Source organism: Cucumis sativus, chromosome 1, assembly GCF_000004075.3.
Source record: "Cucumis sativus cultivar 9930 chromosome 1, Cucumber_9930_V3, whole genome shotgun sequence".
In the NCBI taxonomy this organism is placed as follows: Eukaryota; Viridiplantae; Streptophyta; class Magnoliopsida; order Cucurbitales; family Cucurbitaceae; genus Cucumis; species Cucumis sativus.
In genome coordinates, this window is record NC_026655.2 from 31178444 (window position 1) to 31196036 (window position 17593).

The 17593-nt window shown below is 30.3% G+C and overlaps 1 protein-coding gene and 1 long non-coding RNA gene across 3 annotated transcripts; both read right to left on the reverse strand.

Moving 5' to 3' along the window:
• Positions 1-9434: 9434 nt before the first annotated feature.
• On the reverse strand, positions 9435-11267 carry LOC116401720 (polygalacturonase-like). Its single transcript, XM_031880183.1, has 4 exons — positions 10801-11267; positions 10324-10613; positions 9997-10225; positions 9435-9900 (listed from the first exon to the last, which is right to left on the reverse strand). Exons 1-4 carry the CDS (start codon positions 11230-11232, stop codon positions 9682-9684), a joined length of 1170 nt encoding a protein of 389 aa, XP_031736043.1. The 5' UTR covers positions 11233-11267; the 3' UTR covers positions 9435-9681.
• A 3793-nt stretch (positions 11268-15060) lies between these two features.
• On the reverse strand, positions 15061-16833 carry LOC116401715. Of its 2 annotated transcripts, none has more exons than XR_004214046.1 (3): positions 16409-16833; positions 15486-15678; positions 15061-15373 (listed from the first exon to the last, which is right to left on the reverse strand). It is a non-coding gene; the product is annotated as an uncharacterized LOC116401715 (long non-coding RNA). The 2 variants fall into 2 exon arrangements; XR_004214045.1 differs by having other exon boundaries at positions 15481-15678.
• Positions 16834-17593: the final 760 nt, after the last annotated feature.

Consider the following 17593-nt stretch of genomic DNA (forward strand, 5'->3'; position numbering starts at 1 on the left):
TAGACCTGATACTTCTTGATACATTTGATTGATACACTTGATAGTTGGATACTCTTTGATACACATCTGAAACACTACTAATATATGTTTGATACACTGCAGATACATTTAGTATTCTTTACTTATACAATTGATTCATTAAATGCATTTGATATGCTTGAAGTTCTACTTATACATTTGATATATTATTGATATACACTTGTAAACTTGATTCATATACTTGATAACGATTCACTTTACTGATATGTTTTAACAATATATCATTGATATACTCGATAATGATACACTAAGTTAAATCGTTCATATACTTAATAATACTCTAATAAACTGCATAAAATTTGAAAAAACAAAAATCATGTAGTAAGTATAACCAACTAATGCATATAATATAAGTATATCGCAACATTGATATACGAAACTAAGACAAAGTAAAACCAAAAAATTAATGTAAAAAAATAAAACAAAATCATTTAGGATCATATTCAACTCAAAATACACATCGAATAAAGTAAAAAAAAATCACAAATGAAGTTAATTACTCCGATCAACAATCATTATATTATATTTCATATTGCAAATATTGTACTATTGATATTTTAAAATTAAGATTAAGACAAAAAGAATAAATAATTTTTCTAGTATAAGAATAAATAAATAATTATGGCCTTAAAAAGTGGGAGACAAATAAATAATGAGTATGACATTAAAAAGAGGAAGATAAATAAGTTATTGAACGGTAGTTTAAGAATAATAACAAATTCAAGATGGAGAAGTGAAAATTTTGTCATATTTGCAAAATTCTAAAACAATGTGCTATAGTTGTTATATCATATTCTCAAAATGATATCCTATGTAATTTTTCTTTTTTTCAAGAAGATGGCCGCTTGCTTAGTTTGACACCTCCGTAGCACCATAATTATATTCCATCAAGCTAAAATCAAAACAAAGAAGAATTAAAAGAAGTACAAGGAAATACAAATAAAAGAATTAAACATTCATTTAAAGAAGAGGCGATCGGTTAGGCTTATATTTTGCATAGTGTCAATCTCGAGATCCTTGGAGAAGGAACACCATAAGGAGGCTAAAAGTTTGATGAGTTCATTGAGATCTTACGCTAAGAAGCTTGCTCTATACAAATCTATAGAATCTTCCCAAACACAATTCTAACAACAATGCAAACAAGTTGAGAATGAGCAAAAACAAAAAGAAAAACAGATATTGTGAAGATTAACTAGCGGCAAAGCATAAAGTCAAGATTGAAGAGACAAACAGTGATTAAACATCTTCCTTTTTAACAACCATAAACTCCCAAAGCCATTTTCCAAATTAGATTATTGATTCAACGTGGACTTCTATATTCCCATAGTAATTTTCCAGCTAGAGGAATGAATTAACTCAAAAACTTTTCCAACTCGAGTCAACAGTCACTATCTTTGGTCGAATATAACTCGTACTTTCCTATGTGACTAAAGCCCCATAAGAATCTGAAACCCACTCACTTCTTCAACCTTAAAATTTTCCATGAAACAATAGTTTCCTGCAAATACTTTCTGCTATACAATTAAAAATCTTCTTTCTTCCTCGTGCCAAACTGCCTACTGGAATTCGTCATGTCATACTAAATTATCTCCAAAAGATCAAGGCTCCAAAATGAACTTTGCTAAAGAAATAAGTTCCAACCAAATACATAATCTCTCTATGATCATAAAGTTCATATTCATTTGTGATCCAAAAATATTTTTACAAACAGTTCATAAGCATCAAAAGTACAAGAGAGCTCCACAAGGATTTGAAAATTCTAGATCAAAACTTAACTTTTTTTTTGTTATTTGTAGCAAAACCAAAATTGGGGCTATCTTCTTTATATGCTTTCTAACTACCAATCTTTTTTTTAACTCCTAGCTCCTTTGAATTCACACAAGGACTTTCAATGCACTACCACATCCAAAACTACTTTGAACGTTGGAGATAAAGTTTAGATGATGTCTTGCAAGTGCTGTGAGATTTCTTCTTTGAATTTCTGGAGAGAAGGTTGTTCTTCTTCTATACCTTTCTTCACAAACAATTGGCAGACATTGTTGATTATGTTCTCCAAAATCTCACAATCTTTAGCCTCTTCCTCTACCTTAATCTCTTCTAATTTCTCACTACTTACATTTAGGACTGATTCAACATCTGAGTATTGGGTTTCTTGAGCATTAAGACTACCGGCTTCCTCTAGATTAGCATTCCCATATTGCATTTTGTTTATAATTTACTCACACTCTCGTTAAGAGTTCAATGTACCTCACATAATTACTCGCTACAAATTAAAAAATATATAGAATTTTAGAACAAATAATTTGTGAAATGTCAAAATTACTCGAATGTCTCCTTTACTCTGCCCACCATTTTCTCATAAAGTAGTCACACATACAAATCCATTTACATATCTATATGCTTCGATTGGAACTATGGCATGTGACAAATGAACAATTTGGACGACGAGTTTAAGGAATGGGCTAATTGTGATTGGCGACAAAACTGATTTATTGGTTAAATTAGTCATGTTTGATTGTGTTATTTTCTATAAAGTTACAATGTATATTTATACATACTACATGACAATATTATTATTTTCAGATTAATTTCATAGTATTTGACAAAATGTATAGCATATGTTGCTGACACAATTATATTATAATTTCTACTTTTAAATAGTGTGATAAACTATTTGTTTTATATCACGATCACATATTCAAATATTCATATTTATTTTCTCATATAATCATATACATTACCAATTTAAAAAACTTAACATTAAGATGAATTTGTCACAAATCCAACAATAAGAATGATTTCCTAAATACTGTCACTGAATCATGGTTATGGTTGTTTAACTAGCCAAACTTTACAATAACCAATAGAATTAAGATTTCTCAAACATGGTATATGTCGAGTATGAATGATGTTATAAACAACAAATTTGGGACACACACGAAAATGTAAAAATTTTGGTTATTCCTAAGTTGGGACCATAATTCTAACCCTACTCAACCGAGAACTTATTCCTAAGTTTCATCCAACCTTTGTCCATCTTTAAATATCTAAAACATAAATATATTTCATTAGTCTTATATTCCTCCTTCCAAATGCTCAAACTTACTTCATCAACAAGCTACACCTCACAGGTATCTAATATCTCATTTTTCACTACATCTAAGTTTAAACTAAAAAAGCTACCTAACACGAATTATAAAACATTAAAGGCAACCATAATTCTAACTAACAGTTAATTCTAACAAACAAAAGATAGTTGTAGCCACCTACTTTTTTCCTACAAATATTTTTTTTAAAAAAATAATATTAGTAACAATAGCTAAACTTTTATTTATTTATTTTTGGAAAAAATGTAAAAAAATTAGTAATGACATAATATCTCATTTTTATTGTTTTAGGAAATAAAAACAAATCCATTTATTTTAAATAAAATTTTTTAACAACAAAGAAATTATTTAGTTTTAAATAAAATACTTTTTAAAAACTTATTTCTATTCATTTTAGGAAAAAAATAAATTTATTTATATCATTTTAGGAAAAAAGGAAAATCAATTTTAAACAAAAATCTTTTAATATCCATTTAATTTATTAATTTATTTTTCACAAAATCTCAAAATATCTCATTTAATTTATTTTAGGAAAATGAAATTTTGTTTTATCAACATAATATCAAATTTTGATTTTATTCTGATTTTTTTTTTTAATTTGTCGTACACCCCGGTCTATAAATAGGGACCCTAGTCATTTTGAAAATGGTTGGAGAATTTCATACAAAAGTTCTTTAGAGAGAATGCTTAGAATTTTTTTTTTTTATTTAGAGTGAATCTCTACCAAATTTTTTTTTTGCAAAATGTGAGTTTTTCTTATTATTTTCATTATCTTATTGTCTTTACTTTTTTTTAAACTTTATCTTAAGCAAATCAAATATCATTGTTAAACTAAATTTAGTTGGAGGTTGCATTTGGTAGGGATTTAGTCCCAAGTATCCGCACCCCATACAACAAGTAATTTCTTTGGGATTTGAATCCTTAATTTTCTTTTCTTCTCTTCTTAAAAGATAAAAGAGAAAGAAAATAAAATATAGGAAAATTTTAGTATTTTTTTTCTTTTATCATCATTTTAAAAAAATTATTTAATCTTTTTCTTCTATCTAAAAAATATGGAGAAAGAAAACGACATAAGAAAAATGTTTGTTTTTTTATTTATCCGTATTTCATTACTTTTTTTAAAATCCCAACTATTAACCTTTATTTTCTTTTCTCTAAAATATAGTGGAAAAGAATGAGGATAGAGAAAAATTTGTCATTATTATTGTTATTATCGTTATTACCATTATTATTATTATCATTTTCTTTATTATGGGTATATTTTATTTTATTACTATTATGGTTCTTTTCTTCTTATTATTATTATTGTTTTTATTTTTATTGTGATTTTTCTACCATTTTTCTTTCTTTCTTTATTCATTCCTTTTTATATTTATTTGTTGTTATGTTTCTTTTCCTTTACTTATTCACGTTATCATAATAAGGATGGTTATTATCAATTTAAAATTTTTTATATTTTAAAATAAAAATTCTTTTTAATCATTTAGCAAATTTGTGTATAATATTATAAAAAAATTTATGCTTTTCAAAACCTTCAAAATTTTATCTATGATCTCATAAGGTTTCCTAGATCAATCTTCTTTTAATAACTTAACTGTTTTCTTTAAAATAAATTCGACGATGGAATTAGAAATATCTGAGAGTCCGTTATTTCTAAATTCTTGAGGTGATGGAATCGGTTCTTTGGGAGTCCAAGATCGATTCCCAATACTTTTTCTAAAAACTAAAATCTTATCTTACTTGCTCAATTCGTTGTTTGATATACTTGATTCCATTGTGTATTATTTCTTATTGACCTATTTTTGAAGTCTTTTTTAAATTTCTTTTTTTAACTGTTTAGAAATTTTTACTTTAAAACTATCATTTTTAATTTTTTTCTAAAAAAAGTTTAAAATATAAAATCTATATTTCATAAGTTTTCCCTATTCAACTTTGTTTAATAACTCACTTCTATTTCTCTAAAAAAAAAATCTATAATGGAATCTAGAAAATTCGGGAGTTCAATTTCATAGAGTTTTTAAGGTGAGGGATCACATATTTGGAAGTCCAAGATGTGATCACAAGAAAAAATGAATTGATGTTTAAAAAAATATTTATTTCAAGACTAGCCTATGATAGATTTTGAGAAATTATATTATTTTCTCATTTTCTTATGGTGAGAAATTTTCCTCAACATATAGTATCAACATATAGTCTAATTAATGGAATATTATTCCACTTATTGTATGAAATCATTACTTCAAATTGGAGTAATGAGAGTCAAATAAGACATTAGTTTTAAAATAAATAAAAATACATTTTCAATTCAAGATTTAAAATATGGCCACTGTTTTTCTAAATGTGTGTTGCGGGGTGTTAATACCTTCCCCACACAAATAACTCCTGAACTCAACTCTATTTTTCGCAGACCATTTTTTTAAAAAAATTGTTTACTTTATTTTGGTGTCCAATCACACTGTAAAAAAGATTGGTGACGACTCCTGTTTTCTTTTAAAAATAACTTTTTTGAGGATGTCGGTCGCTCCGTGTAGTCTCGGGCACGTAGCGACAATAGTCACAAATAAAAAATTGTAGGCTACCATAACTGTAGGATAGCCACAACAAATCAATAAAAAAATTCAAGTATTTAAACTATTTCAACAATTTAAAATTTTTCAATTTCATAAATTCAACAATTTCAATACATTTAAATCCATCCATACCAATCACAATTTCAATAATTTAAACTCTAACATATTACAAATTTCAATATTTCATTTATACATACAATTTAATTCATTAACCATTCATATACACTTTAATTCATAAACTTCCAACAATTTAAATATACAATCTACACATACATTTTAATATCAATCATACATTTATTTATTCATGCAACAAATTCAATATCAATCATACATACAATATACAATCATACATACAATATACAATCATACATACAATATACAATCTATACGTACAATCTACATTCTACAATATACCATTTACAATATATCAATATATATATCATGCATTTATTTAGAAAAAAAACAAAAATGTATCTTTACCGGATAGTAGGGACGGCGGCGTAATACGATGACAAAAGGAGGACAGTGGGTGATGGAACACGACAACGAGGGACAAGGAGATAGCGGACGACAACGACTCTCTCTCTTTTCTCTTTCGTTTTTCTCTTTTCTCTTTCGTGTGTTATGTGTTATGTGAATACATAAGTCTTATTAACATGGATTCTCCCGATACAGCTAGAAAACATCGCGAGAACCCCTTAATCTCGACATCATAAGTGAAAACTTTGGGATTATTTTGCATCAATTCTGATGTTTCACTTATGGCATCAGGGAAAAGTTTTCAAAATTATTCAAACGTTATAGTTTCTCCCGATATGATCAACCTTTACGTCAATCATAGTTTGCAAAGCCCGACGTCTCACTTATTGCGTCAGTGAAATGTTGAAATAATTATTTAAGGGTTCAATTTTTCCCGTTGTGGTCAACACTAATGTCAGCAAATGATGACCAATTACTGACGCCATGCACATAAACGTAAGGGTTACCATAAATTTTAATAATAATTTTCATTTTCCTCGATGCCACACACTTCCACGTCAGTCGTAGCTAGGGCATCCCCGACGTGTACTTGCATGGTGTCAGAGCAAATGAAAATTATTATTAAAATGAAACATTTTCCCGACGCCTTCGTGCATTGCGTCAGGGAAGTGGTATGTTGTCCCGACGTCTTCAACACCACGTCGGTCCAAAAAACCACTATCGACACAAGTTTGACGGCGTTGGAGAAAGTTTTGTTTCCCGACTTTGTCTATCCCAATGCCTTTTTGTGCATAAGATGTAATGTCCCAGAATTTAGGTAATTTTAATTTAATTATCTTCATTTTATTTAAGTTTATTAGGTGTTATTTTGAGTTATTTGAAAGAGAATTATTTGGTTATGTTGAAATTGAACTTTATTAAATATTCGTTTGAGTGAATATTTAATTAATTAGTAGATTTGGGTGTTGGTAAAATTACGTTTGATTGTATATGAATATATATAATTATTATGGAAAAATGGTAAATATGATTTCATTCGTGGAAAATTAATTATTATAGAAAATAATTAATTATTTTGAAAAAAAGATAAATATTAATTGAGGAGAGAGGTTGATATAATTGGGTAAACGAGGAAAGAGAATGAATAGGATTTATTTAAAAGAAAAATTGTTAATTATATATTGGAATATAATTATTGAAAAAAATGTAACATTCCAAATAACCATGGAGCTTTCATTGATTATCCTAAATTATTTGAGAGTTATATTGAGGTTTGAAGTTAAAATTGAATGACTGAATTAAGATAATTCATGTTGGAATTTATGAAAGTTTAAAATAAGTGATTTATTGAGGAAGATTTGGTTAATTAAAAGAATTGAGAATTTGAGTTGATTTTGGATTTTGAAAGGAAACGTTGGTTTGAAATTGGAATTAATTAAGTATATGCATATTATTAGATCGGTATGGCAACCCTAGATGGGTGAATAGGGTTTAAATAAACTTTTTAACAAATAAAAAGTAAATTCAACTAATTAGATATTTTTTAAATTAAATAAAGAACTTTGTAAACTTTGTTAAATAACAAGATTGATAAAAAGATATGAATGGAAGATATGCAATCAAACTCAACCAGTAAGAATATGTAACTAAAATTAAATTAAAAAATAATTAGAAAAGAGTTAGAGAATAAGACACCGTAATTTTACAGTAGTTCGGTTAAACTCAACCTACATCCACTTTTCCAAGCATCTCTTGGGATTTTGATTGAAAATCTTCTTTTGACTCTTTCCACGGATTTGAGTCGAACCGATTCTTGCTCCTTTTTCGAGTTCAAGAGTAAACTCGATCATTTCCACGGGTTAGGATCCAACCGTTACAATATATTGCAGTTTTTAAATCACACAAAAGAAAACTCTCTAAAAGAGCGAGTATACAATTTGAAACTCACAAATTTAATCTTCACAACACAATAAGAATCTCTCCAGAATAAGATGAAAAAAGTAAAAAACATGAAGCTTCAGAGAGAATAACAATGTTAGCCTTTTGCACTTTTTGAGGACGGTAAAGTTTTTAATAATCTTGTCTCTTTAGAGTTTGGGAAAAGTGAAGTATTTAAAAAGAAAGGAAAGATAAATTTAAAATCATTTTGGGTTATTAGATGTTAGTAAAAGAAAAATGAATGTTTGAGATTTAAACTCAGTTAGCGTTAGACACAATACGAATAGTAATATAATAATGTCTTCTCAAAATACTTTGTTTAAAAAAAAAACCAATAAAGCAACTTTCCAATCTTTTAAAAAAGTTAGACACAAGTAAATTTAATAATATTAAAGTCATTTTCTTTTTAAATTCATTTTTTTATAAAAGCCAATAAAACATAACAAAAAATCACATTTGTGACTCCTCCATTGCTCCAACCAAGTGACTTTCTTTAATTGGTTCAAATTGAATGTTTGGTCGTCACGTCACTATCTCGGTTATTTTTCCATTAAGATTCTTTTAGTAATATTTTCTTCAATTGAACTTCGATTTGGGTGATTCAAGAGGCGTTAGAATCATTTTTCCAAACTCTACAATATGGACTATTCAATTGCAACAGTTTTTAAAAACTGTCATCGAAAGACTTTCCATGACTCCCGCTTTTATGACTGAAAATAACTGTCGTGAATTTCGTTTACGACAGTAAATAACTGTTGTCGTAGACCACTTTTGTACTAGTGTCAATAAAAAATCAGATTTGTTATCATCAAAACATAAATTAATTAAATAACTAAAATAAATTAATTTGAGTTTAAGGGCCAAAAATCCAACACATATATAATATATATATTTAATTAAGAATTTGGATTTTTGGTGGAATATGATATTAATTATTTGGTTTTGTATAAATAACTAATATGGAAAAGTAAAGTTAATTATATTATGGAATATAATTATAATTGTTGGAAAATAAGATAATCAATACGGATGGAGATATTGATTTGATTGGACAAGATAGTATATTTAATTAGGATATGGAACAAGAGTTTACAATTTCTTATAAGAGGTGTTCCTACGAGACCACTTGCACGATTTAGGGGTGTACCTACGAATCACATGTATGATTAGGGAGGACAGTTTTATTGTGTATACGGGGTCACTCGCACGATAAAGGGTGTTCCGACGAAACCAATTATTATATCAGAGATAGATCTAATATTGTTATCATTAGAGATAGATCTACCATCAATTATCTCAATTTAAGATAATAAGGACCTAAATATGAAACAATCTAGATCATATCAGATTTAGCTACATTTGGTACATTTTATATACATATAATCATAAGAAGAAGAATATAAGAACAATTAATGAAGATTTGACTAAACACACATTATGATATATTTTCTTTTTCTTTCTCTTTAAGAAATATATTCTCACAATTAGACAAACAAATATGAAAAGAAAGCACTAACACAATTAATATGGAGTGTCAGTTAATTTGGTCAAAAGCAAGTCTCGGGCACCACAAGTCCGATACTCGATCCACCAATGTTCTTGCATGATGAAATTGTTGTCTTGTTTTTGTACGTAAGCTTTATGTCTTCCAATTTTATATCACTGCACGGACTACTAGAACTACAATCAAATGTTACAGCTTCTGACGTTGCGGATGTTCCTTCAATACTTTTGTATGTCACATCATTAATCTTCACTCCAGAACTCTTTAATAACAAAAACAATTAAAAAACAAATATTAGAATGGCAAGAAAAAAAAAAAAACTACGTATCTCTAAAAGAAAAGTTGGTCAATTAATTACCTGGAGAGAACAACTTTGGTGGTTGGGACAATAATTTTGATCGATTAAGATAGGATTTTTAACATTGATCATGACGATATTTTGAAAGATAACATGTCTAACGAAACCATTGCTAGGTGTAGGCCATGTCTTTATCCTAACACCATTATCGGATTTCGTGAACACTGCATTTATCAATGTTACATTTTCAACTCCGTTTTCGTTGGCCTCTTTTCCTAAGCTTCCGATGCTGTCCATTAATTGAAGTTAGATAATATTAGTTTACTAGCTCGAAATACATACGAAAACCACCATTTCAGGAAGTATATGTAAATGTAGTTTTGTTACCTTACGCCATGGCCAGGCCCACATTTGATATCACTCATAAACAAATTCTTTGTTCCATCACCAATAGAAATGCAATCATCTCCAGTTTTAATGGTACTTCCAGTGATGGTTACGTTAGTGGAGGATTGCACATGAATACCATCAGTATTGGGGCTTTGGTCTGGAGCCATTATCTTCACATTCTTCACCACCACATTGTTGCAGCTATTGATCACAACATGAGTTTGTTGACTATTGATTGATGTTAACCCACTAAGTATTATGTTGTTCGCCCAATTGAACGTTATTGACTGTATTTCATTTGTTAAAATAGAAAGAACACAGAACATGTTACCATATATATATTTTAAACAAGTCACAATAATTTTTCTTTTAAAAAACACCCATTTTCTAGTTGCCAACTTAATTAGGATGTATTTGAAATATAATTTTGAGATAGACTCGAAAGGATGGGTGGAACTTGAAGTAAACACATACCCTAGCTCCTGGAGGACAGTTTTTTGCAGAGTTCTTGCAAGCCCAATAGGCAGTGCCTTTTCCATCAATAGTGCCACCGACGAAAGAAACTCCATCGACTTTGATGAACAAAATCCAATACCCAGAATCTCCAAGGGCACGATAGTCAAGAGGTGCAACAAGTGTTCCGTTCAACAAAAATGTAATTTTGTTCTTACATGGACCTCTAAACGTGATGGGTGTGAGCAAGAACCTTCCCTTAGGGACGTTGATGGTGGATCGTGTGGAGGAGCTACATGCAGACGTCCACGCCTTAAGAAATGATTGGGTCGAGTCCGTTTTTCCATCGGGTTTTGCACCAAATGATATCACATTGTAGTTGGCAGCAGTTGAGATTTGAATGAACAAATGGAAGAAGACGATGAAGACTAGACTTTTGGTTGGGTTGGCCATATGTATGTGTGGAGAAGATTATGATAAATTGGGAATTAAAATTGATGATGGATGGCTGTTGGGATGTGTTATATATATTTATAATGTGATGTAATGAATTTAATAATCTAAATTAAAACATTGATAAAGTGAAATTAAAGAAATTGGATACGAGCCCTAAGTAAAGAGGCGGCTTGGTGGTTTGATTCAAACGACGGAAATCGGCGAAGGTCTTGATGTACGGCTGCTAAGTTCATGCATTTTCATCATTCTTTCTTCTTTTTGTGAACAAAAATTGGTATTGATTGAATCTTTGTGTGTAATTGGTTGGTACTTAAATAATTAGTACAATATCATTCTTATCCATATATTTGTTTGATTATTTCACAATTTTATAAATACTACTCTATTATTTTAACCCTATTACAAGCTATTAACCTTCAATTAATTTTTAGTTTCATCTCAAAACCCATCTATTTTTATTATCTCATTTCATCACTCACTCTAGAAAATAAATTCTCTTTTTCTAAAAATAATTTGGCACCTGAAAAATTATGATCAAACAATTTGATCGATAAAATGTGAAAAAGATGGATATTGCTTGAAATGCACTCTTATAGTATTTTTTCTAATGTCATTGTCTTATTTATCAAGCCTTATCATACACACTCTTTCAAACAATTAGTAATGTATATCAGAAAAAGTTATTTCATAAATAATATTTTTTTTTAAGTAATCACAAAATTATGGTAGTTAGATAAGAAAATACAGAAATCGGGTTGGAGCACACAACTTCCTTCTACAACTCCATTAATCCAATCACAAATATTTGACCAGTTTGACCTAGTTTTTAGCCACGTGGGTTGTGACTAGATTAAAGAAAGTCGTATATCGAGTATACCACCCTTAAAAGAAAAACAATTTCCTAAATTAACCCATTTTTTGAAGTTTATATGATGCTTTTATTTTTGAAGTTTGGACTCAAAAAGAAAGAATAATGATGAAACACTCCTCAAGCCATCTGCACTGCCTCATATTTAACTCCTTCTTGGTGACGAAGTATTTTAAACTCTTAGGGGCCGTTTGGGGGAATGAAAAGAAAGGAAAGGAAATGACTACAGTTTGGCGGAGAGATTAAGGAAAGAGAAAATACTACCCTTAATTCCTTTTATTTCTTCTCTCTCATCATTTATTATCCATTTTTTCTATTTAATCATTTCATTTCCCAATATAATCCTTCAATTTTTTAATATAATCATTCTCATTTTTCTCCTTCTTCTCTTTCCTTGTTTATTTCTTCATCTCTTTCCTCGTTTATTTATTCTTCTCTCCAAATTAATCCTTTTATTTATTCTCTTTTCCAATCAAATTAATTACACTCTCTTATTCTTCATTCTCTTTGTGCCAAATGAATTAGTTCTCTTCTATAGTATGTTGCTTATCATTTGCATGAAGAAAAAAATTAATAAATGAAAGAACAAAAAAAAACAACATAATACATTTTTTTATTATAAGTATTGATGATATAAACTTAAAATACAAATTTCTTTTGGTATTCTATTTGCTGTACAATTTGAAGAAACACATTTTACATAAATGAAAGAAAATAATACAATTTGTTTGTATTGTGTATTGTGTGTACGAGCCCCATCAACTAGATCTTCAGCTCCTTCAACTTAGCTGAAGCCATTCTGTATGGATTTTCAGCTCCATTCGTCGAACTCTAAGCCCAACCACACGCCATCTTGTTCCACCCTCGATCCAGTCGTGCTTCACGTTCAACGGTAAGTCATCATGCAGATTATACTCGAGATGTCTTCTACCTCGAGTTCACAAGCTAATTCTCAAGATCGAGCCGCGTGTTTCTCTCCCTCTCCCAATCATGCAACCAAGTTATTCTCTGCCTTTTCCTAGCCAAGCCACAAGCTTACCTTCACTTCTTCAAGCCGTTTGCTTTTGGAGCCATGTTTTGGGTGAACCTTAGTGAGTTCTTGATTTAGGTTTAGGATACACCCACAAAGTGTTAATTATTAGTGTTAATTATTGATTATGGTTAACAAAATTATTATTTTATTTTTGTTGACATTAGGATTGGTTTAATTGAATTTTAATTTGGATTTTTTAGTTGAAGGTTAATTAGCTCAATTGGAAGAATTAAGCAATGTTGAATTGGTTCCTTAGATGCTTAGGATTGGGTTCATTGATTTCTGACTGTCAACCACGATTCTACTACTATGTATTGATAGATCTTCAAATGTAATCCCAACTTTTGAATTCCAAACTTTTCTTCAAGGTATTTAGCATTTTCTAACCCAATGGGTTTGCAGAACTGCAATTGTTGAATACTTAATGATCCTTTCAAGTTAATCAATCTATTGAGTTCACTTAACTCACCGTCTTTATTCTCTCTTAATATAAACAAATTCATTGTTTGAAGGATAGTCATTGAACTCATTCCTTTTGGCATATAACCCCAAGCATGTTTAAAATCCTTAACATCAAGATGCCTAAGATCGATCAGATTCTTAATATATCACTTGGCAATTCTCTTAGCAAATGACAACCTTGAAGGGTGTGTGTTTCCAAATGGTACAGTTTTGTAACTACCTTGAGAAGGAAAACAATACGACAATAAGAAATATTAACATATCTCAAATGTTTAATCTTACCAATACACTTGGGAACATGATAATGAAACAAAAATTTCAATGTTTGTAACTGCAAATGATTAGAGAGGTCGATTTTATCATCAGCATAATTCAGTGTTCTCAAAATATTTGCCTTTATTAATGATTGTGTAATGGTTCCAGTATTGTCTTTGGCATGAAGGTCGGAATTGTCACATGTTGAGTCCTTTTGTCAATGGACTTAGTGTCATCGTTAGGAAGCACACAATCATTTTCTCCAACGGAACATGGAAGATTATGCCTTGAAGTTGTGCATCTTGAACGTCTTGATGTCTCCCCATTTGTTTGTTTTACGTCTTGAAAAATTGACCTTCCTAGTAGTTGTTTGAAATAAAAATCACCAACATCTTCAATTGGATTCTTATTATGTGGTTGAATGAAGCCTTATGCCATCCATAGTTTTATCAAATCATCATTTTGAATCTTAATCTTTAAGGAACAAAGCACAATAGGTGAAACATTGTTTCAACCTGAATGAGATGTGGTTAAAATTGATCTTTAGTATGAATTGCATCTCATTTTTCCGTGGCATGATTGGGTGAAGTTAGTTGTCCTTGAATGACAACCAATTATTTTTGACTTTTTAGAATACAAATAGCTCCCAATTACCCTTATTGCAAGAGGAGAACCTTTAAACTTTTGTCACAATCTCCTTACCGATTACCACCAAATTTAAATATTCAAGCACCTCTGATTCGTTGGATAATGCAATTTTTCTAAACAACTCCCAAGAGTTGTCCTTGTCTAGTTCACTCAAATGATGGAACAAAACTGTGTTAGAAGTATGTGCAACTTGATGAGTACGAGTTGTGATCAAATTTTTACTTCCCTTAGCTCCATCGATAAGAAACTCTTTAAGACTAGTCCATTATCTTGCCCAATTCATATTCCACACATCATCCATGACAAGCAAATATTTTTTTCTATCAATTTTCTCTAGAAGCATACTTTGCAACGTATCGAGTTGAAGGTTGGGCTCATGTCTCTTTTTCGTGAGAGACTATAATATTTTCAACAATTATTTTGACATCAAATTCTTTCGAAATACACACCCACATTGTTAAGTCAAAATGTTCATTTTCCTTCATATCGCCATAGATAGATTGAGCAAGGTAGTCTTTCCTAATCCTCTCATTCCAAAAATTTAAGTTCAAACCAAATCAAATCGAAGATATACTTCCATTCGTAAGAGATCAAAACAAATGGTTAAAATACAAAGGATTATAAAATTTGTTCAAAACATGAACATCAAAGAAAATTTTGTTCATACCCTATTGCAAATAAACATAAAAATATAAAAGTATTAGTGTTTTAAGTCAAAATAAAACAGACGGTAGTTCTAAACATAAAACTCAATGCAACCACCACAACTTGAAAATAAGTAAAGTGTTAAATGAAAGCATTTGAAAGGTTCATGTTTGGTGTTCATGAGTTATTCTTGTCCCTCACTGGTCAGACTCTCGTATTACCTTTGCCTGAAAAAGTTAAACATGAAAATAGTGAGTATAAAAGTATATCTAATAAGAGACCCACTATCGATCCCGTTAAGAGTAAAAACGGTTAACTCTCTATTCGAAGGTACCTTACATCATAACAGTCTTTTGATCATATAGGATGCATGTCAATTAATCTAGTGATACTGTAGAATACACGTCAATCAGTTTAGTGATCCCATAGGATGCACATAATCAGTTTAGTGATCCCGTAGGAACACATAAATAGTCGAGTGGTCTTGTAGGAACACAAGCACAATATGTGGTGATCTCATAGGACACTGTACCTACAATATCCCATAAATAAAGTTAACAGTTGCCCCTCAATGTAGATAAGTTCATTCCGATCTAAACTATCTAAGACAGTCAAATCAAGAAAGACTCCAAATTATCAACAATTTTTTAGTTCAATGCATAAGTAGTAAAAAACTAGTAAGCTAGTACATATCTCAATTCAATCATCAATGTAGCAAATCATCAATACATCCAAACTTATTCTTATGCTTATACATCCAAACATACACACATGTCTATTTCAGACATTCCACGACATATTTTAGTCGAAACATCTTAATTCTACGCGGTATATTTCAATTCTACAGGGTTTGGTAGTTGAAATCCTTTACCTTGAGATTTGCTAAAACAATTATTCTCTAGTTGACAGCCAACGTTTTCCCAATTAACTAGATACTAACACAAAGGGAAAATTTCATTAACTTTAATCAACAATATAAGGTCAACATGTAAGCTCAATCCTAACACAAAGGGAAAAAATTAGTAACTTTAATCAACAATACACATCTAAATTTTGGTTAAAACCAATTCAACCTTAGAGAAAATTCCACATATTAAATGTTCAACAACTTATCTTATTAGACTTACCTTCAAACAAAAGCAAACCACTTGAAGAAAATAACCCAACTTTAATCCAAAATTAATCTTATTAGACTAAAAATTAACAATGTAACTAAAACCCAAAAAGTGTCTCAAATATGGCTGAAAAGGAGCAAAACTCACGGCTCGGCTAGGCAAAAGGCAAAAGATAGCTTGGCTTGCACGCGACTCCGCTTGGTTGGATGGAAGCTCACACGCGGCTAGGAGAGAAGAAGGAATCGCGCGCGGCTTGAAGCGGAAAGGCCACAGGGGTTCGGTCGGAGGGGAAACGCGGAAGAAGACCGGCGGCGGCGGGGAACAGAGGAGGAGGAGCTTGGAATGGAGAGGCGGCGCAGGACATGGAGAAACTGCTGGAGGTTTTGTCTCGGGCGGAAGACGACGGGGAACGCGGCTTGCCTTCGTCTGGGTTAGCGACGGAAGACGAAACGACAGGAGGAGCAAACGGCGTGCGGCGGAACTTCGGTGGAGGGAAACTCACGGGCTGAGGTGCTAAGGTAACGTGAAGGAGAAGAAGAAATGGTTGAACGCATCTCGAAGTTATCTTTCAATAATACATAATAATAATCAATTTACTTAACTAATGGGTAAATAATTAACCTAATTAATAATCGTAATGAACCAACAAGGTAAACGAAGAAAGAAAATCAATATTCAACCCAATCGATATTACCTGGTGTTTTTAAAACGTCAACCATATCACTTGACGTTTAAAAAATGTTAAGAAAGCCAATAATTGTCCCACATCCACCTTTTCATAAAACTATTGACGTTTTTATTTTCTATATCACCTATTTTTATGTTTCTTTTCCAAAAAACGTGAAGTATTTAAAACCACAAACGTTAAAGAGAGTCCCTTCTTCTAGTAGTGAATGAACACAAACGAGAGTATAGAATTCAAAGATACAAAATGAACATGTGTGTGGATATCTATTGCCTCGACCAATGAAAAGAATAGTTAATAATTCTAAAGCTTGGTCTGACTGTTTCTTCGATAAATTTAGTGGATTCACTAAGAAAGTTTCAACCACAACTTGTCTCTTTGCTCTCAACAATTTTGTTTAATTTTTCTCACATTCTTTATCATGTATGTATACAGTGAAAGAAAGTGAACTTGGTTGATTATTGAAAAATAAAATAAACTTAATTCTGTAAATTAAGTTGTATAATTTGTTAGAAATTTTAAATCTAAATTTAAAATGTATGAAAGTTAACTTTGAATGAGTTGTGTTTGGTTTTAGACACGCAAATAACAACTAAATTGAATTAAATTTCACATATGTTTCAATGTTATATTTATTTTCATTTATT